This window comes from Nicotiana tabacum, chromosome 22, assembly GCF_000715075.1.
Source record: "Nicotiana tabacum cultivar K326 chromosome 22, ASM71507v2, whole genome shotgun sequence".
In the NCBI taxonomy this organism is placed as follows: domain Eukaryota; kingdom Viridiplantae; phylum Streptophyta; class Magnoliopsida; order Solanales; family Solanaceae; genus Nicotiana; species Nicotiana tabacum.
Window position 1 is genome coordinate 127,623,299 of NC_134101.1, and position 27,570 is coordinate 127,650,868.

Consider the following 27,570-nt stretch of genomic DNA (forward strand, 5'->3'; position numbering starts at 1 on the left):
GTTAGACGCTAGTATTCAATAATTGAGATAGTGACTTTTTTCTCTCTAGTGATGGTGATGGAGAATGAGGAGGAGAAAGGGGGCTGAAATTGTTTAAAAAGTGGGTACAAGTTAAAAAAAAATTTAAAAAATGGGTATAAGTTAAATGGGGGTGACCAAATAGGGTGCCCCGTGCAATTTTTACTATATTAGCACCTGTTATACTGTCAGTCCATTTAAACCCCTACTGTTAGTAAAGTAATCGCATTTGTCCCTATTTTTAACAGATTTTCACCGTGGCAAAGGCCCGATTATTAAGTCCAATGTGGCCTGACATTTTGGGTGGGGTGTATGTCATGTGGCATTCCACCTCACCAACTCTTATTTTTTCTTATTTTTTCTTTTGCTTTTTCTTATTCACGAACCCATATTTTAAATTGACATGGTGGACTGAGTATTAGTATACCTGGTGAGGATTAAATCCATATCCTATGAAATAACTCATTATCGAAATCTCATAACCCATTTAGCCCGTCAAATAAATAAGAGGCAATCCAAATAATTTCCATTTCAGAACAAATTCTTTTGGAGGCTTCGAAATTGACCAAAATAGAAACGGGGTTTTTGGGGAGAAATTCAAAAATAGCTAGATTTATAAGTGGTCATTCAAAAATAACCACAGTTTCAAAGGTAATTGAAATTTAGTCACTTTTTATGTAAAGATAAATTTGAACGAAAATATTGTTCAAAATCCGGAAAAATACTCCAGCATAAAATACTCCAACATATTATACTGGAACTTCAGTCTAATATACTGGAGTTCCAGTATAATACACCGGTCCAGCATAATATACTGGAGTTTGGAGCACCGGTGCTCCAGTCTACTAGAGCCAGCAAAGTATACCGGTCCAGCATAATATGCTGGAAGTTCATACACAGGTGCACCAAACTCCAGTATATTATGATGGACCGGTCTCTATTGCAGTAAAATAGTGGCTATTTTTCATTGACTTGGTAAACGCTGGCTATTTTTAAATGACCAGTCTGAAAACTGGCTAGACCGTGCTATTTTAACGGATTTTTGACCACTGCAATATATGTATGAGTCCAAGGCTAGAACTCTAAGGTCTAAACCAATTAATCCTTCATTAATCTCTGTGTCGTGGTGTCTTCCTTTGCTTGCAAATTTATTTGTTTCTATTCTTAATTTCAATTTTCAACTTCATAATTCTTTGATTTTAATTGGAACTCTTGAAATAATTGTGTATATGGGCCTTTCAAAGCTTGCTATTTTATGCCAAAAGGGCAAACAAATTTCGCAAGAGCATTGAGTCGCCTTGCCGGATTTTTTTCCTCTTCTCTCTATTCTCTTTTTTTTCTGTTGCAATTGAAGAGCTTCAAATTTCTGTTTTAGCTTGAAAAGAACTTTCCTTTCTGTGATGTATTTTGAAGGAAACTTAAGATCCCGCCCTGGAGTAAGTCAAATTTGTAGAAGAATATAATGGTATATTAATAAAACATAAAATATATGGCTAAAAGAGTAGCCATGTCAGCAAAAATATAACTTTTTAAAATTTTTTCCGTCCCAGTTGGAAATCGGTTAAAAATAGGGGCAAATGGGAATACTTTACTAGTGGTAGGGGTAACGGGGACTAATATGGTATTATTTTTTAAAGTAAAGGGATAAATCAGGCCCTTTATCCTTTTTTTTTTTTTTTTGTGGATTAAAGTGTATTCGTTAATCAAAAGCTTTTGGTTTGTTTGATAGCGGTTAACACTATAAGTACAGCATTGGTGCCTTATCGTTTATCTTCTCATCGATCCTCAACCCCTGCTGAAATTCCAAGTCAGCACACTCTCTTTCACACTCGACGAGAGAAGCTTTGCTGCTTCTGTGCGTTACATTTCCCACCGGACTAATGGAGCTGGTGGTTTCACCGCCGTCCATTGAGTGGTCAGCCACCGCCATTAACCGCCGGTCCCCCTCCTTATCCAACCGCCGTGGCACTGCGGATGACAAGGTCCTAGGTCTAGTTGACGCCCGTAGTTGGCTACGTGGAGGAGAGCAATCGCAATCTCTATGCTTGCTTAATTTTAGGCAGAAACAAAGTCGGAGGAGTAGTAGGAGGAGAGTAACAAGTCCAGTAGCATCTTTGGGAGGCTTATTGGGAGGCATTTTTAAGTCTTCCGATTCAGGCGAGTCAACAAGGCAGATGTATGCTGCCACAGTCGCACTTATTAATGGGATGGAATCACAATTGTCTTCTTTATCCGATTCTCAGTTGAGGGAGAAAACAGCTACTCTACAAGAACGCGCTCGCTGCGGAGATTCCTTGGACTCCCTTTTACCCGTGAGCTAATTGAACCAACACTCCAGTTATATTTTTTTTTGGAGATGATAACAGAACACTCCAGTTATATTTTGTACTTCCGTTTTGATAATCTTATCTAAAGCTGGTGCTATGTCACGTGTTCATTGTCCAGAAGTATGAACACATACATAATTAAGTAAATAAAATTGTACTCTCTAATAACTTAAAGCTTCTAGATGAGATGGTCATATGCCTCAACAATATTGCTTCATATAAATGTTATCTTTGATTATTGTTTCCGTAGTTTCTTTTACTGAAAATTGGAATTAGCTCTTTATTTTTTATTTTTTTTTGTATAAGTGAGCAAATTGGAATGAATTTTGTTCAGCGACTGAAGTACAATTTGTTTGCAGGAAGCATTTGCTGTAGTCAGGGAGGCTTCGAAAAGGGTTCTAGGCCTTCGTCCTTTTGATGTGCAACTTATAGGTAGAAATAACTTAATGATATATGACCATATTAATTTGGATAATAGAATTGTCCTACCATATAACTAAAAGTGAACATGTTCACCATACCATTAAACAGATTTTGCTAAGTGTTGCACTATTTGAAAGTAGCAGACTTTTGTTTCCACATGATTTATATTTTATATCTATGAAAAAACTAAGAATATGGTATGGTGGAAAATAAGAGTTACGGAGTGTAATTAAGCATATAAACTCCTATTTCTTGAAGTGACCTATTAAACTTCTCTTTGCAATCTGGGTCAGTTAGATGATTATTATGGAAAGAAAAATCTGACAAGGTTTCTTCAAGACTTCAACTAGCTTACTCTCCCTTATTTGGTGGTATAAATGGTGTTTTCTTGTTCACGGTTTTTTTAGTTCATCATCAGTTATATAAGAAACCCACTTATACAGAATGAAACAATTATTTCATAATCTTGCAAGTGATATCACCTTTTTGCATTTTATTTTTTGTATAGGTGGTATGGTTCTCCATAAGGGAGAAATAGCTGAAATGAGGACTGGTGAAGGAAAGACTCTTGTTGCCATATTACCTGCTTATTTGAATGCGTTGACTGGGAAAGGAGTTCATGCGGTAACAGTCAATGACTACTTGGCACGCCGAGATTGTGAATGGGTTGGTCAAGTTCCCCGTTTTCTTGGACTAAAAGTTGGCCTCATCCAACGTATGACTCATTTTTAACTCTACCTTAGCATTCTTATTTTTTAGCTTAAAGTTCTTTCCATCTCTTTTATTAGCTACATCCAAGCTTTAAAGTTTTCATTCAATTGTGTGTCAAAATCAAATTTGTCCGTTGATGAGTACATAAGTACTCTCTAGCAGGATCAGCCTAGGTCCCTAAAGCACGAGAAAAGTGTCTTTTTACATGTACAGAAGCATAGGAAGGCATCCTAATAGTAGAGAATTTGCTAAGAAGAAGAATCTACATTAGTTGAGTGCAAGAAAGCCGGGTAAGACGTAAACCATTTGTGGCTTTAATCCTCATCACATGCAAGTTATGGTGCATATCATGAAATATGTTTGGAGTTAAATGACTGATGTCAAAAACAATCTGAGAAATGCTCTGGTGGAAATTCAGAAGAAAAAACATAGAAAGAGACCATTGAGTGGTTCCTTTGACGCTCATATAGATAATACGAAAAGGGAGGAACGGAAGATTATCCTTAGGAGGATAAGAGAGGTTTTCCAGTAGCAAGAGCACTTCTCTTCCTACCAGAATGTTTGCATTTTGAATCAACAAAGGAGACTCTTCTGAGTAGGGTACAGTATGTGGTTTACCATATTGTGAAGAGAGAAATAGTCATAGAATTGACTCAAAAGTACCCTTTGAAGATTACGAGGAAGTTGTTGTTTTATTGCGTTTTGGAGCATATACAGTAGTCCAGCTGATAAAATTTGGTAAAATTCTCTGCCTTTTGTATACATCTTGTATACCAGATTTTTTCCATAGCATTATTAACTTAGTAATGTTGTTGAGATGGTAGTGTGGAGGGAGATTGATAACTGGGTTGGAGGTTGGGGGTAAGGAGATCAACGATGCAGGAGGTGCAAAATAGCATATTGCTAGGTATTGAGCAGGGCCAGATTGAAGGGTGTGGAAGTCTGCACCTGAAAGGCTGGGGGTGGGGGGGAGGTTACGTTTTTATTTGGTCAAAGAATAAGTTAACTTGTTAAATTTTTTAAAATCAAAATAGCAGATGATTCAATTTTTGCGATGGTGATTATTTTATTCTTTTAGCCTTTGTGCACCCAAGAGTGTGACCTAGTGGTCAATAAAATGGGAGGAGAACCTTGAGGTTTCAGGTTTAAATTCAAAGGGAGACAAAAAAAATGGAGGCAAAAAACACTAGGTGATATCTTCCTATATGCTTAAGCCTTGGTGGACAGAGTTCTCTAGTACTTGTGTTGATGGGAGGTAGTAGGTACCCGATGGAATTGTTGAGGTGCGTGCAAGTTAGTCCGAACACCACCATCATAAAAACAATTCCTTTAGCTTTTCTTGTTCTTCTTTTCTTCTTTCCCCCCTCCAACGTGTCATTTCCATAAAAGTTTCAATTTATGTGAAACTTTTTGTAATACGAGGGTCAAACTGACTAGCTTTCGGTGTGAAGCCAGAAATAGAATTTTCAAAATTTTTGAAATAAACATTTACATATTTAGAAACTACTTAAAAAGTACTATAAGTCACAATAGTTAATGATTCAAAATATTTTAAAAGTATTTGCAAAAAACATTGTCAAAGCAATCCTTGTTTGACCCCTAAATAGTAATAGATTCACATAAATTGAAACAGAGCGAGTGTTATTATTGTTACTATTATCATTATTATTGTCATTATATTTTCGGATAATCCATGTGGTTTAATTTTCCTTCAGGTTTTTAAGATCATCAAGTATTATAGCAAAGTTTTTCCCTTTCAAGGGTCATCTTTGTCCATTATAGTTTCTAGATATTTCTTGTTATCTTTGAATATTAATTTTTTGATGGGAAGCTTTGGATACTAATTTGAAGTATCTGCGAAGTTCTATGTTATTCCCGAGGAGGTTTTTCAATATTCTAACATTGATTTTAATTGGAACAGAGAACATGACAAGTGAGCAAAGGAGGGAGAATTACTTGTGTGACATCACTTATGTGACTAATAGCGAGCTGGGTTTCGATTACCTGAGAGATAATCTTGCCACGGAAAGTAAATCTTTTACTTTGTTATAGTTTGATATGTTTTGCTTATGCATTCTATATGCTCTGAAGTTACCAGGAGGATTCTCTACCTACTACTGACCAAGTGATTGTGTCTTTTACTCTGCAGAGTGTGGATGAGCTTGTCATGAGAAATTTCAATTATTGTGTGATTGACGAGGTTGACTCTATTCTGATTGATGAAGCCAGGACTCCTCTAATCATATCTGGACCTGCTGAAAAACCTAGTGATCAGTATTATAAAGCTGCTAAGGTAGCAGCTGCCTTTGAGCGGGATATTCATTATACGGTAAGGATTGACTTTTGCCAGAATCGATCCATTAACCAACAGGATTTCAGCTGTTGCTGGATTTTCTCATTTAGCAGGAATCTGACAAGGGATCTTTTGCTATGGCTTTATATTCTTGGTTGTCTCTCTAGAAACAAAAGTTTCTTTCAAGATCATAAAATTGTTGCTTTCTTCTTTTTGCAAATCAGTTTATTTACATACTCCCACCGCAATTGCAGGTTGACGAGAAACAAAAAAATGTATTACTGACAGAGCAGGGTTATGCAGATGCTGAGGAAATTCTGGATGTGAAAGACTTATATGATCCCCGGGAACAGTGGGCATCATATATTTTGAATGCAATAAAAGCCAAAGAACTTTTTCTTAAAGATGTCAACTATATCATTCGTGGAAAGGAGATTCTCATAGTAGATGAGTTCACCGGGCGAGTCATGCAGGTGACTTTGTTTGCTTCAAGTGTTTTAGCTTGACTGGGATAAGTAATTAAAGAAACTAAAAGAAGCTTTATATCTAATTTATAGCATAATGTTTTGGTGCAATTGTTTCATTTCTATTTCGGAAAGCATTGATTGAGCTGTTAGATGCAAGTTTTACTGAGATCCGTCTCCCGCTGTTCTGCTACATGAGTCATGGTATGTGTTAGGGTGAGTGGCAGTGTAACCCTCTTTTTTCGTGGGATGTGTGTGGGAGGGTGGGGGGGGGGGGATGTGCTAATGCAAAATGGAAGATGATAGGAGCTTGTCGGGTACACATGCTTAGAAATTCCTATCCTTTGTTTTCACTTGAGCTGTAATAATCAATTGCTCATACTGCATGTTTTGGACCTTGGTTGTTTCATGTCGTCTCAACAAAGAATGTTGTGAGATCTTTTCCCTAGACTGAAGTTTTTGCGGTGTACTATTTATTAGGTTATTGTTATTATTATTCTTTGATGTTGTGAACATATGACACGCCACACTATGATAGAAGGTAAAATCTGCATGTATTGAAGTCATATGATTCTGCTTTTTGTCTTAGCATTGCATGTGAAGTTGCCCGTCTTAGCACAAATAATTCCCATTAGTTAAGGTCAGTGGATTTTCCACATCTTTTTACTACTGTTATTAACTAAGTAGACTTATGATTTTCTTTGACATCCATACTGTGCCCTACATGGTCATCTAGCATTTGATTAACTGAAGGCTGGTTGTTACCCCCTTAAAGACATACGTATTTACAGTCAATTATCTGTTTTCAGGGGAGACGCTGGAGTGATGGACTTCACCAAGCAGTGGAAGCGAAGGAAGGCGTACCCATTCAAAATGAAACTATAACCTTAGCATCAATTAGCTACCAAAACTTCTTTCTCCAGGTTGGGTTCCCTTCTTCAGCAGATATACTACATTCATATTCTGTTAAGTTTGTCCAGAGTTTTAGTTGTATCTGTCATTTTCTGGAGCTAAAACTTTTGATATTTGGTTTAATGAGCTATAGTTCCCAAAGCTTTGCGGCATGACTGGCACTGCTGCAACAGAAAGTGCAGAATTTGAGAGCATTTACAAACTAAAAGTAACTATGGTGCCTACAAATAAGCCAATGATAAGAAAGGTAAGTCTTATTTTGGCTTCCACTTCGATGGGTTTTCTTCACTAGATGCTTTCTTTCTTATTATGCAAACATGAAACTCAGAGGTTAGCTGCGGCATGCATCAACTTTCCATGTAGAACATTTCTATGTATCCTAAGTAACAATGTGCCAGTAATAACATAATTGGCACATTAGAACTAGTGTCCCCAATATATACATGCTGTTGCGTGAAATGTAGCTGCTAAAATAGATTTAGCTGATGGGCTGCCCCACAAAGCAGTCCAGTTGGGCCTGTGAATAATTGGCTGGGCATTGAAAAGTGGTCAATCTATTTTGGCTCAAAGGCTGATACAAAGCATTCAATGCTAATGTGATATCATTTTACCTTTCTCTCAGCTCTTCGCAAACCACTAATTAACTCTAATCTAATAGTATAATCCACCACTGAAGGCCTTTAACTTCAAAAAAATTGGAATTTCTGTCTGCTGTTGACCTTCCACATATCATGGTGATGCTTCTATGCCGTGCAAGCTCAGTACTTCACCTTTGTTTTTGGAAGGAGGGGAGTTCTTCCAGAAGATTGATGGGGGGCAGTTGCCCAAACTGTGTTGATTGTGGACAATTGATAGTGGGTTTTTTAGTCTGATCTGTTACCAACCATCTGGATAGATTTTAAAATATGGCTTCTTCTCAATTTTGGTGTAAACATCTTTTAATGATCGGAAGAATAGACATTGATCCTTTAACATGAGAATGTATGTGCTCTTACTCATTTCCAAATTTTTCCCAAACGCAAAATTTCGTCTATGAATAATTTTGTCTTTCTCATCTTCTTATTCCCTCTTTTCCAGGATGAATCTGATGTAGTGTTTCGTGCAACTTCTGGCAAATGGAGAGCAGTTGTTGTAGAGATTTCTAGAATGCATAAAATAGGGCGACCTGTACTGGTTGGTACAACCAGCGTTGAGCAGAGTGATGCACTTTCAGAGCAGTTGCGTGAGGCTGGAATCCCTCATGAGGTGAGCTCTAAAGTTTGAATATGCACTTGAAAGCAAGGTTGTGGAAATTGCAGTCTCTTTTTCATGCTGATTTTTCTTATATTTTGATAATGGTAACATTTTATAAAAGAAAACAGCACAAAGTTTTTGCTGCTAAAAGTGACAAAATACATCTCAAAAACATTAAAGAATCCCCTACTACAAAAACTTACAAGGATTCTATGATATCAAGTACTAAACAGTTCATTTTGATTCTCTGAATGGTGTTGCTGATTTTTCTTATATTATTTTAGACTTCTATTAGGTACTGTCAAAATGCCCCAAGTTAGTTATTCTCTAAAGGTTTTTGAATGGACATTGTTTATACAAGGTTCTGAATGCTAAACCAGAAAATGTGGAAAGAGAAGCTGAAATTGTGGCACAGAGCGGGCGTCTTGGTGCAGTTACAATTGCAACTAACATGGCAGGTCGCGGGACAGATATAATTCTTGGCGGTAATGCAGAATTCATGGCAAGATTGAAGTTGCGAGAAATATTAATGCCAAGGTTGTTGCTCAATGGATAATTTTATATTCTCATGAATTGTGAATAGATGCCCAATTGACTGCTATTGCAAAAGAATTAGACTTTTTTCTTCCTAAGAAGAGCAAGTTGGTATTCCTTATAGCAGTTGGTGGCGTTTGGAATTGGTGTTGTCTGCTAATTAATTTGTCATTTAGGAAAAGAACTAGTGTATACTGATGATAAAAATTATAACTAGACGGAGAAATCACTGGCTAATGTGAACTATCTTCTTATAATAAGCCATTGCGTCAAAGTATTACAACATTTTGTGAATAATATGAATGCCACAGAGTTGTCAGACCAGCTGAAGGAGTTTTTGTCTCTGTAAAGAAACCTCCTCCAAAGCGGTCATGGAAGGTTAGTCTTGAGTCTGATTTTGTAAAGCAACTTCAAAAGTATTCTTTAATTGTGATTACTATGAGATTGATGTCCGCATAATCCTTCAGGTTACTGAAAGCCTATTTCCATGCGCGCTGTCCAAAGAAAAAACCAAGCTGGCCGAGGAAGCGGTAGAATTTGCTGTAAAAATATGGGGTCCGAGATCATTAACTGAACTAGAAGCGGAGGAACGATTATCTTACTCTTGTGAAAAGGTGAAGTTAAAATAAGAATTAATTATCTTGTGAGTATCTTTGTCTTGACAAGAGTGATTTTAATATCCAATGAGGATAGCTAACCCATAAGAAGTTACGCCTTACAGAGGAAAATCCAAAATAGAAATGGAAATCGTTATGCAGCCGATGCCAGCAGTGTATATTACTTATTCCTAGCTTTCATAATCCAACTTGATAAAACGCCTCCTAATATTTGAAATTTCAACGCTTATGTTGATACCTTTTCCTTCTATTGTTTGGAGAGAGACAATGACTCAAGCACAATAGTAAAGACAATTGTTTTTGATTACTCTTAATGGATGTGTAATTTATGTCGCAGGGTCCTGTTCAAGATGAAGTAATTGCGAAATTACGCAGTGCTTTTCTAGAAATTGTCAGGGAATATAAAGTCTACACTGAGGGAGAGAAAAAGGAGGTAATTTCTGCTCCTTTAAATTATCTTGAGAATTCCTCTTTCAATTTGAACTAGTCGTAAATTTCTGAAAACCAGCATTCACTTCATCATGAACCTCTCTTTGTTTCTGCTGCTTGAATATATTGCACATATGTATGATTCTGTGGCATACACTATCTGAGTGGGACTGAAAATATGAGGTAGTAATACAGATTTTTTCTTTTTTTCTTTTTTTTTGTAAGAGATTGATCAATATTGTAACTTCATCCTCTAATATTAATATACTTTTTGATCTTCTAACGAGTAAAAAGAGGATAAAACTAATAATATGATGATGCTTAAAAGAAGTTGAAAATACTGGAATTTGTAAATATTTCTACAGGATAAGTTTTCTTCAACTTCTCTTTGCTTTTTGTCCTCCCAAATAAATACCTCGCACTCCAATATAAAAGAAAAATCCCTTCCTCTGCAAAGTAGCTCTAACCTCCAGCTTGACTCAATTTATGAAATTTCTTCTCCTTTTTCCCTTCGGTTGTATATTCTTGTGACTTTTTATTTTGACGTGCAAAGGCTGTTTCGGCTGGTGGGCTGCATGTGATCGGGACGGAACGGCATGAGTCGCGGCGAATTGACAATCAGGTACTTTTTTTGCAGTATGTAAGTGCAAAACCAATTAGTTTCATAGTTATTCCATTGGAAGTTTGATTGTAATATTTATATGTGCAAAGCTGCGTGGTCGAAGTGGTAGGCAAGGAGATCCTGGAAGTTCCCGCTTCTTCCTCAGTCTTGAAGATAACATATTCCGTGTATTTGGGGGGGATCGGATTCAGGTAGGTAATTTGTGTACTCTAGATATAATGTTCTTGTAAGACACTATTAATTTTATGACATTCAGGGGCTGATGAGAGCTTTTAGAGTAGAGGACCTGCCAATTGAATCGAAGATGTTGACAAAAGCGCTAGATGAAGCTCAACGGAAAGTAGAAAATTACTTTTTTGACATCAGAAAGCAATTATTTGAATATGATGAGGTATTGAATAGCCAAAGAGACAGGATATACACCGAGAGAAGAAGGGCCCTAGAAGCAGACGACCTCCAATCTCTCCTTATTGAATATGCTGAATTAACAATGAATGACATTCTGGAGGTATATGGATTTATTAATTTCCGAACTTTGAAAGTCAGTTCTTTCGCAAATGGATTTGTGACGTCATTTTTCTTTTTCTGTTGGAATGTAACAGGCAAATATTGGTCCTGACGCTCCAAGAGAGAGTTGGGAGCTCGAGAAGCTTATTTCAAAGCTCCAACAGTAAGAATCTCGTGAAGAAGCTTTACTATGTTATTTTGTTTATGACTTTATGCATCTTTATATTTTTGTACTAAAGGAAAGGCTTTGGCATCTAAAGAGTGTTGTAACCAGCTTTGGTTGTTGTCACCTAAAGCTCCATTTCACCCAAATGTCCTTCCAAGTTCTGAATAGTATATTCGTATTACAATTCTACTCTGAGTTGCTTGACCTTTACAGGTATTGCTATCTGCTGAATGATTTGACACCTGATTTGTTGACGAGTAATGGTTCAACTTATGAAGCATTACAGCAGTATCTTCAGCTACGTGGACGCGAAGCATATCTCCAGAAGAGGGTCAGTTTTCTCTGGTTGTACTTGACAAAGCATTTCCTACATTTCTTTCCAGCTCTTACTTCGATCATTAGGTTTAGTGTAGGTGATCCTTGAAAGATGAAAGTAATTATTGAATACTGTCCTCAAGTATTTAAAACACCCAAGCTTTTTAAAAGAAAAGGTTGGTTGGAAGAGATGGAGGGAGTAATGCCTACTGGCAGAGTAGAGGGAGGGTATCGGACATGGAGGTTGGTTTTGCTTTTGCACTTTCTCTATGTTTCTCAATTCAGGTGAGGTTGCAGTTCTCATTGAGAAAAGAAGTCATTTCTCATAATCTGTTAGATCTGCTTGTGATGGTAGGATCTTGTTATTTTATAATCAGAGGGCATGTCCTCTTAAAATCATTAACTTTGAAGGGATGTGCAAGTGATTCTCCCACAAACAAACATTCTGTTGTAGTCTTAGACAAATTAAAAAGGTCTCCTTTCTAACAATTTGCATTTCTAGATGGCGTGGCAGAGATCATAAGTTTGTGTCTTACTGCACTCTTCAAATGGGTCAAGTGTTTGATCCAAGAAAGAGAATTAAACCTAAAATAAATGCATAAAAATTTAAGCCTTTAGATGAGACTGTTTACACAATTCTGAAATTCATTTATGGGCAAGGAATGATATCCATACTCCACATCAAGTTGAAATGTTGAATAGCTCTTAATATTTTCAAGTTATTTATAAAAAAACTCTTCCTGTGCCTATACTTTTGCAATCAGTAGCGGTAGGATGCATGTTGTAAAGGTGTAAATGGAACAAAAGAGGTGGAGCAAGAAAACTACCTCAAAGTCCAAATGCTATCTCAAAATTTCTTCCCTTTTTTTCTTGCACATCCACTGTGTATCTGATCAAAGCATAGCTAGTCTTAAGCTCGGATAAGCCAGAGTGGTTGCAATAGGTCATTGTTCAACGTGAAATAGTCTAATTATAACAAATTTTTTGAATGATACGGACGATTCACATGGTCAACCTAGAATATTTTGGGAAGAGGTCTAGAGGTCTAGTTGATTGAATTTCTTGGGATCAAACAAAAATTGCTCGGGGGAACTGGCCAAGATTTTGTACCTTATTGATTCAGATTATTTCACCTGTCTTGATCAACATTTCTTATAATCGGATTATTATATCACAAGTCTATAGTGAACTAATATACAGAATATGTGCAACAAAACTAGCATGTTTTGTTCAATTTAAATAGTAATCCTTCTACATATTAAGAATCAGATTTTGATAATCAGACCAAACATGCACCAAAAATAGTTTTGAAATAAGAAAAGAGAAATTATTGACAGAAAAGGCATGTGGGTTGAATTACTGCGACAAACTTTTGTAAGTTATTTGCTCTTCAATTTTTGAAAACTTTGAAAGGGAATTTTGTTCGAATGGAAAGTGCTCTATATGTCAGCTTCTCTTAAAAAATTTTGGCACTGAATTGTTTCTTCATTTCCTTCTTTTTCCTTTTACTATTGAATATTCATTGTGACTATATAGGATATTGTGGAGAAACAAGCTCCAGGTTTGATGAAAGAGGCAGAGAAGTTTCTTATACTGAACAACATTGATCGTCTGTGGAAAGAACACTTGCAAGCACTCAAGTTTGTTCAGCAGGCTGTGGGGTTACGAGGCTATGCACAAAGGGATCCACTAATTGAATACAAACTTGAAGGGTACAACCTTTTTATTGAGATGATGGCACAGATCAGGAGGAATGTCATATACGCTGTTTATCAGGTTAGTATTCCGACTTTGAGATCTACTAATCCTTAAGAAAGAAAGTTTGTACAGGATGCAATGTTTTGGTTCACTCCTCCCAATTAACCAAATCCGCACTTTTCTTTTGTCAGTTTCAACCAGTCATGGTAAAGCAGCAAGACCAGAAACAGAGCAACAAGGTGGACAAACTCGAGACTAATGGGAGGGGTAGTAATGGTGCTACTAATCCGTCCCCATCAGCTGTTAGTTCACAGTCTAGAACATAAGACATTAATGTGGAACTGACAATTTTGGGGAAAGTAGGAGCCATGAGAGGTAGCTTCATTTACGAACACATAATTCTGAATTGCAAAGCAGCTTAGATGTTACTTGCAAATTGAAGGAAGGTGGCCACAGGGCCGCAATACATTGTGAATCTTCGCAGCCATTACTCAGCTAAGATAAGAATACAAAATTCAGTAGGTCTTTGTATCAATACCATGTAAGTTATCTTCCCTGATGTACATGTGATTGTATAGATGATAAATGCTTCATAGAACTACATATTACTTCACTTTCACAAGGCTTGTAACCAAAAATGACCAGATGCTCCTCCACAATATACAATTGATCAATGTCTGTGTATGAAGCTCCAGTTGCAATGTAGTTCATTCAAAGTTATGGATGATTTCGTTGCTGATGAATTTATTAAACTGGTTGCCTTTATCCTGCATTGAGCATACCATATTACACATTTGAAGTTAAAAGTCCAGTTCAAAATCCACACGCCCAAAAAAAGGAAAGAGTATAATTCCCCAACCTTAACGCCAATGGCAATTGCAGTTTTAAGTTTTACCAATTCACCTAATCTCAAAGAACCTCTTTTGTTATCTTTGACAAAGACAATTGGTACTTTTTTTGAAATAGCCAAGCTTTCCAGATGTTTGGTCAGCAACCGCGGATGACAATCAGATGCTACTAGTACAGCCTAAATACCCACAATAAGCAAAGTTAAAGAGTGTAACAAAACAATGCAGCATATGAAAGAACTTGAAATCCTGTATGATACTGATGTAAGCATTGAATTGGAAGAATACACAAGTACAAGGAGGAATTGACTCTTTGAAGATTAATCATATAAACCCCTTGTGAAATTTGTTAGCCAGGTTAAACCAAATGAAAGTTAAGACGTTAAAAAACTCATGAGTAGGCGAGCTAAACCTGAATTCTAGCAGAATGCACCTTAGCCGATAGTGATGATCGTTCATTAGCAGGAATCGGCGGCATTCTCTCAAGTACCCGCGTAATTTCATTCACCCCTACTGAAAACTGTAGCTGCACGCATATCAAATCGGCAATGTGAGGATGAGATGAACAGAACAAATAGTTTTAGTGTCCTATATAATGGAAAACTGGAATAAAGGCTTTTTTCTTTTAAAAAAGTTAATTGATAGTAATATTTCTTTTCTAGATCTCTTCGAGAGAAACGCTGGATGGTCTAATCTTTACCAGTGGTTAGGAAAAAATCTCATCACGAGATTAAGTTTAAATCATTATCATAAGTTGAGAGGTAAATTTGGACACGTGGAGTCCACCAATTTTATAATAGAGCTTTGTTAATGGCATTACAGGATAGAGCTCCGTTAATGGCAGTGCAGGGGGCAAATAGCTTATAGGGGTATGAAGGAACCAAACATGTAACGGAGGCACAATTGAACAATTTCGAATACTACAGGACAAATTTTGCTATTTTCCATTTAAAATATTCCAAAAAAAAAAAGAACCGAAAGAGGAGAGGAGGAACCAACCTTAAGCCAAAGTTTCTCAGGTAAAGATACGTTAGAGTTTCTGGCTGTCGCTATCTCCCTGCGGCTGGCGTCGTTAATATCTTTCGGCAAAAAAAACAGACACTTGAGAAACAGGGAGAGAAGGATATGTTTACCTCTTAATCGATGTGAGAAGACGGTCCAGAACTTTACCTTCATAGCACCTGCTGCATTACATTTATGGTGTACATCAGAAACGGCAGCCATTAATTAACAATGCTTACTACAACTAGATTGACTATATTAAAAATCAATCGAAAAAAAAAAAAAAAGAGGTTTACATTTTCTGTTGAGGGAAAGAGTTGCCGCAAACGAAGACAACTTCTCCGGTAGATTTGGTTCTAGAAGCAGTAATTGGCATACTCATCTTTCACCTCTCCTGCCTTTGAAAATTTCAGAAACTACGAACTGAGTTTGGACATATATAATGAATGAGCTACGTTGAACATGGGCTTGGTGTTTAGGTCAGATGGCCACTTTTGTTGCCTTATATTTAGAAGTTGGCCACTTTTTCAAATTTAGATCCTTGGTTTGAATATTAGAATTTTAAACTTGATTCTACTCATTTAATATCATCCATACTCTTTGAGACTAGCTCATTGAAATATAACTAGTCTATTTTATTTTATTGCTTAAAGATTGGTTGGTTTGAATATTATTATTTTTTTCTTTTTTGCTTAAATAGGAAGTCGTTAATAGGATTTAGACACGAGGCATTAGGCAAGTCCACTCGTAGGGATCAATTCCTCGAGACTAGCGGGGAAAGCGAATTGAGAAGTGAAACGCAATTGTTGAATCCAAGGTCAATTTAAGCACCATCACCCTTCGGATTGGTTGCTTTCGTTTTAATTTGCACAAGATTAAACTAATAAGTGAAAATTTTAAAATGATAGAACTTTAAAAGTAGGAAAATAAGAAAAATTGTGGAGAACAATAAAAGGAGTTCTTGACCAAAACCCATCGACATATTCAAGTGGAGAATAACCAAGTCAAGATACGAAAGGGAATATTCAAGTAGAGAATAACCAAGTCAAGTGGAGTTCTACGCTACATTAATAGAATTTTCAGCTAATAAGAAAGGCAACAAATACAAAAAATAACTATGCCTAAGTTCCAAGTTGGTGTCGGCTATACGAATCCTTACTAACCACATAACTCTCTTGAAGGGCAACAAATATTCCTAGAAAAGAGAGCAGGTAACATTATCATACAAATGTTGTTCTTCGTTATGATGATGGAGTCAACCTGTGCAACAATTCCAGTAACATAAATACTATTACAAGTGAATTAGAAGAAGAAAAACGTACCCACCCCATAAACATTATCTTGGCGATGCTGCAATCTCATTTTCTTTCTTCAAGGCAGAAAATAATACCTGCCTCGAAATGTAAGTCTCAAGTTCCCTGGAGACTTGCGTTAATTTCAAATCGAAATTGCCTTTATATCTATGTTTTGGTGATGGAGATGCTACAGTAGCATTACCACTACGAGGTGTAGGGATACCAACTGTTGGAGAATAGGAACATCGTCGCCTTGGACTAGAGAGCTGCAATGGCGATCCCCCACTACGGGTTAGCCTCCCTTTTGTGATGATATCTTTTGTCAAACCAAGTTCCCTACTGTTCGCCACAGCTAAGGGAACTCTATTAGTATCCAAATTCATCAGTGGTCCACTTCTTGTTTCTAGTGGTAGTGGCTTCATTGGGTCTACTATTTCCTTCTGCTTGATGAGCCGTTCCTTTGCCTTTTCAGCTGCTTGTAGAGCTTTCTCTCTACTCATACTTATAAGTTTCCACGGGTCAATGTTAGCTCGAAAACCTCGCTTTTCTTTCAATGTGGACGATTCAGTTTCTCCATCAATTTTTATTGATACTGTCTGCGGGATCTGATCAAAAAGTGCAAGATTCAGCTTACAAGATCAAAAGAGAAATATCCAGTTTTGATTGGTCTAGGAATGCAAAAAACTGAGGCAAAAGATATGCATACCGTACCTGATTCATTCTTTTTTCTCTGCATGTAAGTTGTGAAATAAGTGATGGCTTCTCAGGTGAATCAAAGTCGATACTCTCATCCGAGGAGGAATCTGAATCTTCTGATGACTCTAAAAGCTCCATAGACTGGTTCTCCTCTCTCATTGCTAAAATGTAATCATAAGTTCTCATTCCCTGCCAACAGAACCATGGTTTATCATGAGCAGTGAAACCAAGAAACTTAACTGAGAATGTTGGGCAACTTGTACGCTGAGTTTCTTATGTTCTCAGTAGTCTACAACCCTACGATGTGTTGTCTATCAGCACAAACTTGTTAAGGAGAAGGAGGCTGCAGCAGCACTAACTACGAAGAGCTAAGCATAATGAACCTTACTTTAAAATTCCTACAGTATAGCAATAGGAGCTCTAAGAAGAGCTACTTTATTCTTACACCAACATATATAGTACTCTAAGATGTTCTTGTACCAGCCCACAAACTAAGTTCTCTTTTCTAAGTAGATTTTCTTATGTTGTCTTACTTTAAGATTAACATGGCACCCACTTTTTTGTGGTATTAGAAGCATACGCTATAGCAATAGTAGCCTTGGTTCTATCCTAAAGTTTCCTACACTAAAGCAATCAAGTAGCTCATGTTTTTAATTTTTCCAATTTCCCATGTATAAATAAGCTTGCTCTTACTATCACATAGGAGTACATAATAAGCCTACTTATTATCTTACATTAGTTGAAAGGAAAAGAAAGAAATGGGTGTCGATAAGGTCTCCTTTCCGCTTATTTTTAAGCGAAAATCGGAACTCTTTGTTCATGACGCTATTCTGCTTTCTCTCAATTAAAACCAATACAAAAGCAAACTCAGCCCTCTCTCTCCTTCCGCTTGCTTCCTCTCAATCCAAAAGATATGTTATGCTTTTATTGTTGCAACAAATCTTTGGGAAAGGGGAACACAGTCATACCTTTCGGATGAGAACTATATGAAAGAAGAAAAGCTGCCCCAGTGCTGCCGAACAATATGATGTCATTAGAAACAAAATCACCTGTAAAAGATACATTGAAAATAAACAACTGATGGAATTCAGGGAGGAATAGAGAAACAAGCAAAGAATCGTACACAAAATGTTGCAAGAACTCCTCTAGGGAACTTGGCATTGAATCTTATATGAATCTCTTGCTCTATGCTCCTTTTGTTGGCAAAGCACCTTACAAATATGGCAACAGCAGTCCCTCCTTCAATAAGCAGCTGTTTCACCAAGAAATTTGTTAGCAGCTTAAGATGTAAACTCAATAGGAATATCCGAAAAAGAAGAGAGTGTGAGAGAGAAAAAGAGAGCAACCATTATCAAGAGGGATATCATTAGAAAAATGAAGGTGGTATAGTTCTTCTTCCCGACACAATTGTTTAACCACTGCAACAACTCAAAGACAAAGATCCTGTCAGTTTGAGTACGGATGTACCTTAATGTACGGAGCAACAGAGAAAGAGATCCTATTTCCTTACTCTGCAGTGGTGATCAAATCCCTCCACACATCGGTTGCAGGTCCGACAGTGTTTGCTATGCTTTTTAACCTGCAAACACGATCAAGATAAATACTTTCATATATTTGTCAACTATTAGAAACTGCATAATGTTGTTTCACCACATTAACAATGTACGTGCCAGGGGCGAAGCTAGTAAGAGGGAGGGGGTTCAACTGAATTTTCTTTGTCGAAAAAAATATACCACGTAATTAGGGCAAAATTTTAATTTTTTTTATTATTTAAAACTGTTTAATCCCCTTTACATGAAGGAAAATTCTAATGTAGTGGTAAAATGGGCCCAAAAGTTGTTTTAGGTCACAAGTTCAAATCTCAACAACGAGATTGTAGTACTTTTTTGAATCCCCTTATATAAATTCCTGGCTCAGCCATTTGGCGTGTGCAAGTAGACAGTGAAACAAAAAACATATGCCCTATCTAAAACATAAATTCTAGTGGGGTCTATTCAATTTAGCAAAACTTAAATGACAGATGCAGCGGCGAACCTCAAAATCACAAAGCGAACAAAACGAAATGTCATCCTCCCTTGTCTGTGGCGTGACCAAATCATCTTTGACGAGAAGGGGATATGTGAGCAAAGGCTCCAAATGAGGATTACTCTTCAAAGGATCCAAGTACTTTCTCCTTATGAAGGTCTTAAGGACTCTCCTCTCTATTCTCCTTATAAATCTCATAATAACTTGACCCAACACAAATCCATAATTAACGTTCGAAAACCCTGTGCGATTGCTTTTTTTCTTCACTCTGAACCTCGTCCTGTCAGTTGGATCAATGGCCGCACACCTTATAAACAAAAATGCAGCAGAAAGTGCCTGCATAAAACGAACGGCAGATACGCAAAAATTTGATTTGTGCCTCAAAATACAGTTGTTTGAATACACTGAGCTAAAAAAAATTACTGGAGAAAATTAAATTACCACGAAGGTGAAAACAGAGGTGACAGTGATTTCAGCAATCCTACTACCGAGGAGAAGACCCAGGAAGCAGTAAAAAGTCAGTAAGAGGAAACAGAAGACTGAAATTCCCACTATCTGCATTTGAACACTAAAGTTTAATTCCAAAAATTAAATTCAGAATAGAAGTGAAAGAGAAAGGAGAAAAAAAGTGTAGATGGCTAACCTGCAACGTGTGAAGAGGACGTTGCCAGCCATGGCGTCTCATATTGTTCATTGTGACTCTTATCTCTTTTCAGCTGAGCTCTATAGAGGAATGGATCAGCCTGAGTCTGTCTTTCCAACGGTACACAGGCATCGCTGCTGTATTTCAAATTTTGAACTGGATGCCCTTTTCTTCTTTTGGGCCGCTTTTAATTCCCATTTTAACCCAAATCAGTCCACAATCCACCTTTCCATTTTATTTATTTTATGCCCACCCCAACATAATTTTCAATTTTATCTATGACATACATTTATCGACTATAAATGTTTATTCTTTTACAAGTAGAGAAAAAATGAGAACTTACTACTATTCATTTAAAAGAATAAATTCGGTTATGTTATATATATTTGGCTTACACCTCACAAATATTTTTTATATTTCTTAACTTTGTGCCTGATAAAAAACTAATTCGTAATTATTAAATTTCTTACCAAATCGAAAAAAAAAATGCATTTTCTTCTGCCTTGATCTTTTCAGGTTCTAACAAAACTTAAAAAAGAACTTTCTTTCCATGCGTATCTGTTTAAAATCAAATCAAGGCAGCTCTTCCTTTAATCTAAGGGAAACTTACACAAATATCCTAAATAAATCTCAAATTTACCAATCTCTAGCCATTAGTTATAGACTTACTAAAACTAGCCAACAAAAATTAAAAAACCAAATAATAGGGTTCTTTCTCTCAAAGAATCACATGCAAAAATCATCTTCCATATTTTTAAGCGTGATTAACAACACTAGATACAAGACGGAAAGAAAATTTCATGGATGAGGTAGCAAATAAGGTGATGAAATACAAAAATATACACAATATTCCAAAAATCTAAACAAAAAAGGAACTTTTTCAATGGGTATAGTTGAAATTCATTGAAAATATATAATAAGTCAATATACAAAACTTGAGGAAGATTGGAGGTGATTTGGACTGGTTTTGTATCAAATTTCGTAATTAAATCGAGTTCAAAAAAGTCTTATGCGACACATGTATCACGCATGTATCTCACACACAGGTATACATGGATATAATGTGATACATAATTGATACAAATATGATACATATGTGATACACAAATGATACACAGTGTGATACACATATCATTTTTTCATGTTCAGTTTTTACTTCGAATTTTCAATTCCAACCACCTCAAAACTTAACCAAATCATCCCAAAACTAAGGTTCAAGCTCCTTAAGTTGTGCCCAATCTATTATAATAGCACCCACTCAAAACAAAGCAAAAATTTGATATTTTTTTGCTACAAATAGCTAATTGGCTAATTTGGCTAATATTAGTATATTTTATCAATTGGCCAATTTTTGTAATGAGCTACTTATAAATGGACATAACTAATAATTTCCCTTAATCTAAATACTGGAATGCCCATTAACTATAAATTGTTGATAACATTTAGCGAGGGAGGAGACGTTTGGGGACGAAAAAGGAGGAGAGTTTTGGGTGCCTATATGATTAGTGTGGGCAAACACTTATGCAGTTATTTATTTTAACTAGACTAGATCTATACAAGAGCAGTCCTGATCTATTTTTGATTTCATGTTAAAAAACTTTATTTTTTAAAAGTACTATTGAATTACACCTAATAAATGTTGTATGACAGAACATATTACCTATATCAAATTTAAATACAAAGAAGTATAATTTTAATAGCATCTCTTTATTAACTCAAGGGAAAAGGCCTAATTTGCTCCTAAATCATCGAATTCCCTTAACTTTGCTCTTTATTAGAAGTGAGTAATAAATATACTCTCACTGTTACCCTTGCACAGTTAGTCTTTGTTGCCACAAGTATCAGCCCTTGAATCAATGTGGTATACTCCCTTACTTCTGGTCGTGGAATAAATAATCTCCCAAAGAAAACAAAGAATGACAAGGCAAACCATATTTAACCATAGGAAGTTGGAGAAAATATATCGGCAGTCTCACCATGCAGAAGCAAAGGACCTTTCACATTTATGGGTAAGCTGAGGGGAAAAAATGATCTTCAACATTCAAGTGTTTAAAATTGATATACATTATATTTTCCTGAACAGGAACATTTTATCTCAAAGAAAACGACTGATATCAAGTACAAATCATTTACCAAGGCTAAAATAACTCTAACGAGCAAAACTTTTAGGCACATGCCAATATTCCCAAGGCATGATCGTATTACTAACAAGGTTTGGACCTAGCAGTACCCCCAGGACAGGTTTCATTTGTAAGCATACCGAGACAGAAATCCTGTTACCTCAGATGCAACTTCATAAGCTCCTTCAACACACCTCCCCAATGCTACACCTGACACATAATTACCCCCAAGAAACAGCCCTTCAAGCCCATTATCACTCATAGCAGCTTTTGCAGTACTTAGCGTACCCAGATGACCAACCAAAAACTGTGGGATAGCTTGTGGCCATACTCGCACACCCACAACAAGGGGATCTTGTGCTTTGGGTTCTATAAGCATTTTTCTGAGGTCACGATCAACTACTTCCACAAGTTGGCTCTCCGTCTGCAAGAAGAATGAGGGATCAAATCTCAAAGCAATTTATTCTAGGCCCTGAAGCATAAAGAATAACAGCGAAATGCTTTCGTACAAGTACCATAAAAGAAAGTCATGCTATGGAAAACCCACAAAATGCAGTCGAACATAGAGGAAAGAGAAACCACAATCTTCTTAGCTCTTTAGTTCTTTATGGTGAAACTATTCTGAGTATTTGTAATCACTTGACTGTTTTTTTAAAACATCACACATTTTGCTCTTACTGCTAGATCAAAAACCTGGAGACTCTAATCACATATAAGCCTAAACGGTTTTGTAATCCAAACCAACTACGCCATTAATCTAGAGAAAATAACACTGAAAACATTCTCCTCATCACTGCAAGGTTAACGTATTTGCAACCAAAAGAGATCAGGGGATAAGGTCATTCTCAGTTTTCTGTTTGTTACCATAGGAACCTTCAAGCGATGCCCCAACTGGCCAGCCCATGAATATTCATTATGATAAATCAATACCGGCAGGACTTGAAGTTGCGCTCAATTTAAATGCCTTACCTTAGACAAAATTTCCGGATTTTTTGCTCCTCCAATGTAGTTCAAGAGTAGCACCCGACCTTTTGGGGCACGGTTAGGGAAGAGTGATGAACTATATATCGTTCCTGCATATGAAACGCAAGTATTATATTTAAGATGAATCAAATCCTGATGTTATTGTTCTGAACTCATTCATCTTCGATTTGCATGGTACTGTCAAAATTTCTAGGTAATGATGGTCAGGGAAGACTGATACGCTATATATTATTCCTGCAGATGCAATAGAGGAATGCTACTTCAGTGAGTTGCATCTTGCAATTGTCGTAATAAAAGTTTTCCATCTTCAATATGGATTCTTGAAGTTAAAATTAGAGTGAATCCTTCAAACAGAAAGCTACCTAGTGTTTCCACTCCCTGTGTACGTGGATGCAACTGCCCAAATCCCTTTAGTTCACCATCAACCAGACGTTCATCACGAATAGCTTCTTGAGGATATGAAATTGTGACTGCTCCAACTGGGGGATAGTAGAAATTTGAAAGTGCATCTGCTGCGGCAACCTGAGTTTAATATAAGTTTAGGAGACATCTTGCTTTAGCAAGAAACAGAAGAAGCTGAACCACAACCTATAGATAAACGTTTCCCATTTTAAGTGAGCCGCATTTCTTGCAAAGCAATTATCAGAAGTAGTAACCTTCGAAAAATCCAAGGTCAAAGCATTTAAAGAAAATTGCTCATAAATTTATATATGAAAAAAGCTCACAATAACATGAGATACAGGTTCAATCTTTCATGAGGGGTGGGATACGGTTGCGCTCTTGACCTCATTAAGCATGTACATGTTAATTCTCCGTGTGACACAAATGTTCTTTTTTTTAATTCTCTTCTCTCCGATAAGTCTTTCTCTGCACATTATATTGCATACACATATTATACACAGTATATGACTGTTATACATGTGTTTGAGCCGCTTTTCCTAGTCCAAATGAAAAAGAAAAATTAAAGGATCCCCTTTTTTATCCAAGTTTCTATATTAGAGTGCCAAATGAACAATAGCAATAACGACTTTGGAGCAAACAGTAATGGAAACACACCGAAAGAGGACGTAATATGTTGCTTGCTACATAGGATGGCACAGTCATGACAATGCTTCGACTTTGAAGAGAAACTACTCCTTCTGGTGTCTCGTATGTCAAGCGATATCCTCCTTTTTCTGACTTTGTAATGCTAGAAAGCTTCCATGATAGTTTTAATTTGCTTCCCAATCTAAGGAAACACGGCGACAACTTATTAGCATTTCCAAGGTAAAAATACTAGAGAACTGCTTGAACAAGAGCACCAAAGAACACACCTAGCAGAAAAAAGCCAAAACTTAGCTTTCTTAACTTTTGATAATTTTTCTTCTCTTTCTTTTCCCCCCCTAAACGTTTATACAGGGGGTGGGAGTGGGGTGGAGCCAAGGTAAAAATACTAGAGAACTGCTTGAACAAGGGCACCAAAGAACACACTTTGATAACGCTTAAGCCCTGAAGCGAGGCTCAAAACATGTTGAGCGCTTTGCCTCGCTTAGCGGGCGCTTCAGCGTTGTCATCAAGGCTCTAAAAGCATACTTTTCCTTGCCAATAAGCGTAATCCTGAAGAGGCGATGCTAAACAATTGATATTTCACTTTATAATAAAGTTTCTTCAATGTCTTTGTCCATATATTTGGTATTCATGCTTATAGATATTAGTCTTGGACTATACATACATATTTGTAGTTTTCTTTTTCTTTTCATTTTCATTTGAGCCTTTCTGCATTAAAGCCCATGCTTTATTTGCGCTTTGCGCTTAAAGCCCCAATAGACTTTAGAGCTTTTTTGCGCTTTTCACCTTTGATAATATTGCACTTAGGCAGAAAAAATGCCAAAACTGAACTTTAACTAGTCCTTAAATTTTGATATTTTTCTTCTCTTTTTCCCCCCTGAATTTTTATACTGGGGGTGGGAGTGGGGTGGAGACATTGAACTGGGAAAGGAGAAGGGCACCTTGCACTGATTGCATCCGGCAGCATTCTCAGACCCTTCCTGAATGATCCAACTGTCTGTCCTTTTGGTTTTGGTAAACGCCTGTAGAATGATTACTCAATTCAGCCTACTCTCTCTCAATACATATATTCTTAAGAGAAAAAGCACAAGGCCAGGAAAGAAAAAGCACAAAGGCTTTAAATCAAGTCCATTACGGATCACGAGGCGCTTTAGGTGTACTGGATCTCTCCTTTATTGCTTTAAAGGTTCCTCCAATAATGCTACCACCAGTTTCTTCCAACTTCCAAACTTTCCCAAATGCTGCTTTCATACTCAGTTTTGAGGGATCACCAGCATAAACACCTATACAAAACGAGGACTATCAAATAAAATCGATTGAAAATAGGCAGGTAACAAACTATATATATGTAGTTCTGATTCGCACGATATGAATCTCTATAGCAAACGGTATTTAAGAAAGTGAACAAATTCCATAAAGGCAGTAGTTCCGAATAGGCAGGTACCAGAACAAAATGGTTCTATCAAGCGTTCAAAGACTTCACCACCAAGATTACGACGCACGAACTGCTCAACTGATTCCTCATGACCCTGTCATCTTTGCCAAAACATGCTAAGTGAGGGAAAAGGCACAGATTATCAAAAAAGTGCAAAAATTATTTACACAATCAGATTATTTAAAAGGTAATTGCATATACCTCTATCAGCATAGCATTAATTAGTAACGTAAATAAATGTATAACAGGTTAAATTACACTGATGGTTTAACACTATCGTTATACTGTGAGGTTAAACTGTTGAATTTTACAATCTCTCTTTAATTTGCAATTTTTATATTTTTATTTTTTGTGTCAACAGAATCAAAATAAATGCATTAAAGTTAGAAGAGTACAAACTGGAGGTGAAGGGCGGAGGCCAATGGCACCAAAACCAGCTCTCAGCTTGCCAGGAATACTCATCAAATCAAAAAAGGGAAGATCAGTGAGTTTGGAAGGTACGGGCCTTAATTTACCCTTCCACAAGACGAAACGAGGCGCATTAGGATCTCCCAACACCAAATCATCCTTCAATCCACAATCTACTGCCATAGTCAACATAGGATCGGACGGCTGGAAACTGTTCGGACCTTCTTCCCACAAATAGCCGTCTCTTTCCACTGTCGTTATGTTGCCACCGGCACGATCTCTCGCTTCGGTTACCATCAAATTGGGGTAATTAGCGGACATCACCTGCGCAATGCAGAGGCCACTAATTCCTGCCCCGACTATAACACAGTCCAGCTCCGCGGCGGGTCCGCCGTCGACCGCTGAGGAAGGAACTGTGTAATCTTTGGCAACGGAGCATCGTGTTCTCCAGCCATTGCAATTGACACTATTGCGCTTGCAGATGGAAGAGAAAGGGAGGAAACTCGTACGAGTTAAGAATGCCGATGGAGACGAGGAGGAGGAGGAGGAGGAGGAGGAGGAGGACGGCGGCGACCGGTGAGTGAAAATATTAGGATGATTGGCGACGGGAGTTGTTGTCATGACTGCCTGACTTGTAGACCGCGCTTCAATTTCAGCTGGACTATCCGGAAAAATATCACCTTTCGCCTAGCGTTATCTTTCCGGTTGGTAGAATTTTTGGATGTGTGCGCTCACACAATCTCAGCCCTCACTTTTTTCCCATGACTTCACATCATTTGGTTAGGAATTAATGCTGGTGAGATAAGGGGTGATTCTACAGGATAAGTCCACTGTTTGGTTTGTTTTTTCCATGGGGATTTAAATTTTGACTTTAATAGTGTTTGTTTCCGAAAACAAAGTGATACCCCTGTTTGGCCAATTTTTATTTTTTTTGCAAAATTAATTTATTTTTTGTTTACTTTTTACTTTTCATTATAAGCATATTTTCGAGAAGCATTAAAATTAATATTTTAGACAACCAGTTCGGGTTCATGCCCGGGCGATCTACCACAGAAGCTACCTTATTAGGAGGATAGTGGAACAATACAGGGATAAGAAGAAGGATCTCCACATGGTGTTTATCGATCTAGAGAAAGCGTACGACAGGGTCTTATGGAGGTCTTATGGAGCTGCTTAGAGGTTAAAGGGGTCCTGGTTGCCTACATTAGGGTGATTAAAGACATGTATGATGGAGCTAAGACTCGGGTTAGGACAGTAGGAGGCGACTCCGAGCATTTTCCGGTTGTTACGGGGTTGCACCAAGGGTCTGCGTTCAGCCCTTTCCTATTTGCCCTGGTGATGGATGCCATAATGCATAATATTCAAGGGGATGTGCCATGGTGCATGCTATTTGTTGATGACATAGTCCTAATTGACGAGACACGACGCGGCGTCAACGAGAGGCTAGAGGTTTGGAGACAGGCCCTTGAGTCTAAAGGTTTCAGGTTGAGCAGGACGAAGACGGAATACCTCGAGTGCAAATTTGGGGCCGAGCCGACGGACGCGGGAGTGGAAGTGAGGCTTGACTCTCAAGTCATCCCTAAGAGGGTAGTTTCAAGTACCTTGGGTCAGTTATTCAGGGGATCGGGGAGATCGACAAGGATGTCACACACCGTATAGGGGTGGGGTGGATGAAGTGGAGGTTAGCGACGGGAGTCCTGTGTGACAAGAAAGTGTCATCGTTACTAAAAGGTAAGTTTTATAGAGCAGTGGTTAGACCTGCCATGTTGTATGGGACCGAGTGTTGGCCGGTTAAGAA

The 27,570-nt window shown here is 37.4% G+C and overlaps 4 protein-coding genes across 8 annotated transcripts; 1 reads left to right on the forward strand and 3 right to left on the reverse strand.

The window, feature by feature from the left end:
- Positions 1–1,740: 1,740 nt before the first annotated feature.
- Positions 1,741–14,021, forward strand: LOC107780874 (protein translocase subunit SECA1, chloroplastic). The gene is made up of 20 exons (XM_075243105.1): positions 1,741–2,330; positions 2,705–2,777; positions 3,277–3,483; positions 5,401–5,503; positions 5,628–5,808; positions 6,027–6,245; positions 7,046–7,159; positions 7,282–7,395; positions 8,226–8,393; positions 8,743–8,918; positions 9,227–9,293; positions 9,383–9,529; positions 9,870–9,965; positions 10,515–10,583; positions 10,673–10,774; positions 10,840–11,091; positions 11,186–11,253; positions 11,470–11,587; positions 13,108–13,347; positions 13,461–14,021. The coding sequence occupies exons 1-20, from the start codon at positions 1,899–1,901 to the stop codon at positions 13,593–13,595; spliced, it is 3,081 nt and encodes a 1,026-aa protein (XP_075099206.1). The 5' UTR covers positions 1,741–1,898; the 3' UTR covers positions 13,596–14,021.
- Positions 13,676–15,582, reverse strand: LOC107780875 (uncharacterized). 3 transcript variants are annotated; one of them, XM_075243106.1, is made up of 6 exons: positions 15,416–15,582; positions 15,251–15,301; positions 15,117–15,174; positions 14,551–14,643; positions 14,129–14,296; positions 13,676–14,036 (listed from the first exon to the last, which is right to left on the reverse strand). In XM_075243106.1, exons 1-6 carry the CDS (start codon positions 15,499–15,501, stop codon positions 13,977–13,979), a joined length of 516 nt encoding a protein of 171 aa, XP_075099207.1. In that variant the 5' UTR covers positions 15,502–15,582; the 3' UTR covers positions 13,676–13,976. The 3 variants fall into 3 exon arrangements, with proteins under 3 accessions (XP_075099207.1, XP_016456968.1, XP_016456967.1); XM_016601482.2 differs by having other exon boundaries at positions 14,530–14,643; positions 15,251–15,298; positions 15,416–15,579; XM_016601481.2 differs by having other exon boundaries at positions 14,530–14,643; positions 15,416–15,567.
- A 585-nt stretch (positions 15,583–16,167) lies between these two features.
- LOC107780877 (protein S-acyltransferase 18) lies at positions 16,168–19,945 on the reverse strand. Of its 2 annotated transcripts, none has more exons than XM_016601484.2 (9): positions 19,779–19,945; positions 19,577–19,690; positions 19,145–19,471; positions 18,621–18,689; positions 18,457–18,528; positions 18,234–18,362; positions 18,079–18,159; positions 17,126–17,299; positions 16,168–17,019 (listed from the first exon to the last, which is right to left on the reverse strand). In XM_016601484.2, the coding sequence occupies exons 1-9, from the start codon at positions 19,827–19,829 to the stop codon at positions 16,456–16,458; spliced, it is 1,581 nt and encodes a 526-aa protein (XP_016456970.1). In that variant the 5' UTR covers positions 19,830–19,945; the 3' UTR covers positions 16,168–16,455. The 2 variants fall into 2 exon arrangements, with proteins under 2 accessions (XP_016456970.1, XP_075101123.1); XM_075245022.1 differs by having other exon boundaries at positions 19,577–19,619; positions 19,779–19,932.
- A 1,811-nt stretch (positions 19,946–21,756) lies between these two features.
- Positions 21,757–26,626, reverse strand: LOC107780878 (protoporphyrinogen oxidase, chloroplastic-like). 2 transcript variants are annotated; one of them, XR_012705064.1, is made up of 8 exons: positions 25,764–26,625; positions 25,374–25,458; positions 25,065–25,212; positions 24,871–24,951; positions 23,939–24,110; positions 23,245–23,404; positions 22,868–23,116; positions 21,757–22,322 (listed from the first exon to the last, which is right to left on the reverse strand). XR_012705064.1 is itself a non-coding variant. In XM_075244206.1 (8 exons), the coding sequence occupies exons 1-8, from the start codon at positions 26,391–26,393 to the stop codon at positions 22,023–22,025; spliced, it is 1,680 nt and encodes a 559-aa protein (XP_075100307.1). In that variant the 5' UTR covers positions 26,394–26,626; the 3' UTR covers positions 21,757–22,022. The 2 variants fall into 2 exon arrangements, 1 of the variants encoding a protein (XP_075100307.1); XM_075244206.1 differs by having other exon boundaries at positions 22,868–22,971; positions 25,764–26,626.
- Positions 26,627–27,570: the final 944 nt, after the last annotated feature.

What these genes read in the sequence shown, in the direction of transcription:
- LOC107780874 (XM_075243105.1), top strand. Translation starts at nt 1,899, where the DNA reads ATGGAGCTGGTGGTTTCACCGCCGTCCATTGAGTGGTCAGCCACCGCC. An exon ending in AGGCTGGAATCCCTCATGAG is followed by an intron (nt 8,394 to 8,742) that starts GTGAGCTCTAAA and finishes TGTTTATACAAG; the next exon opens with GTTCTGAATGCTAAACCAGA. An exon ending in TATCTTACTCTTGTGAAAAG is followed by an intron (nt 9,530 to 9,869) that starts GTGAAGTTAAAA and finishes TTTATGTCGCAG; the next exon opens with GGTCCTGTTCAAGATGAAGT.
- LOC107780875 (XM_016601481.2), bottom strand. Translation starts at nt 15,501, where the DNA reads ATGAGTATGCCAATTACTGCTTCTAGAACCAAATCTACCGGAGAAGTT. An exon ending in TCTTTCCCTCAACAGAAAAT is followed by an intron (nt 15,302 to 15,415) that starts GTAAACCTCTTT and finishes AATGTAATGCAG; the next exon opens with CAGGTGCTATGAAGGTAAAG. An exon ending in CTGAGAAACTTTGGCTTAAG is followed by an intron (nt 14,644 to 15,116) that starts GTTGGTTCCTCC and finishes ATATGCGTGCAG; the next exon opens with CTACAGTTTTCAGTAGGGGT.
- LOC107780877 (XM_016601484.2), bottom strand. Translation starts at nt 19,829, where the DNA reads ATGAACAATATGAGACGCCATGGCTGGCAACGTCCTCTTCACACGTTG. An exon ending in CCTCTGTTTTCACCTTCGTG is followed by an intron (nt 19,472 to 19,576) that starts GTAATTTAATTT and finishes CGTTTTATGCAG; the next exon opens with GCACTTTCTGCTGCATTTTT. An exon ending in GAGTTCTTGCAACATTTTGT is followed by an intron (nt 18,160 to 18,233) that starts GTACGATTCTTT and finishes TATCTTTTACAG; the next exon opens with GTGATTTTGTTTCTAATGAC.
- LOC107780878 (XM_075244206.1), bottom strand. Translation starts at nt 26,393, where the DNA reads ATGACAACAACTCCCGTCGCCAATCATCCTAATATTTTCACTCACCGG. An exon ending in GATAGAACCATTTTGTTCTG is followed by an intron (nt 25,213 to 25,373) that starts GTACCTGCCTAT and finishes CGTTTTGTATAG; the next exon opens with GTGTTTATGCTGGTGATCCC. An exon ending in ACAGGGAGTGGAAACACTAG is followed by an intron (nt 22,972 to 23,244) that starts GTAGCTTTCTGT and finishes TTTCATATGCAG; the next exon opens with GAACGATATATAGTTCATCA.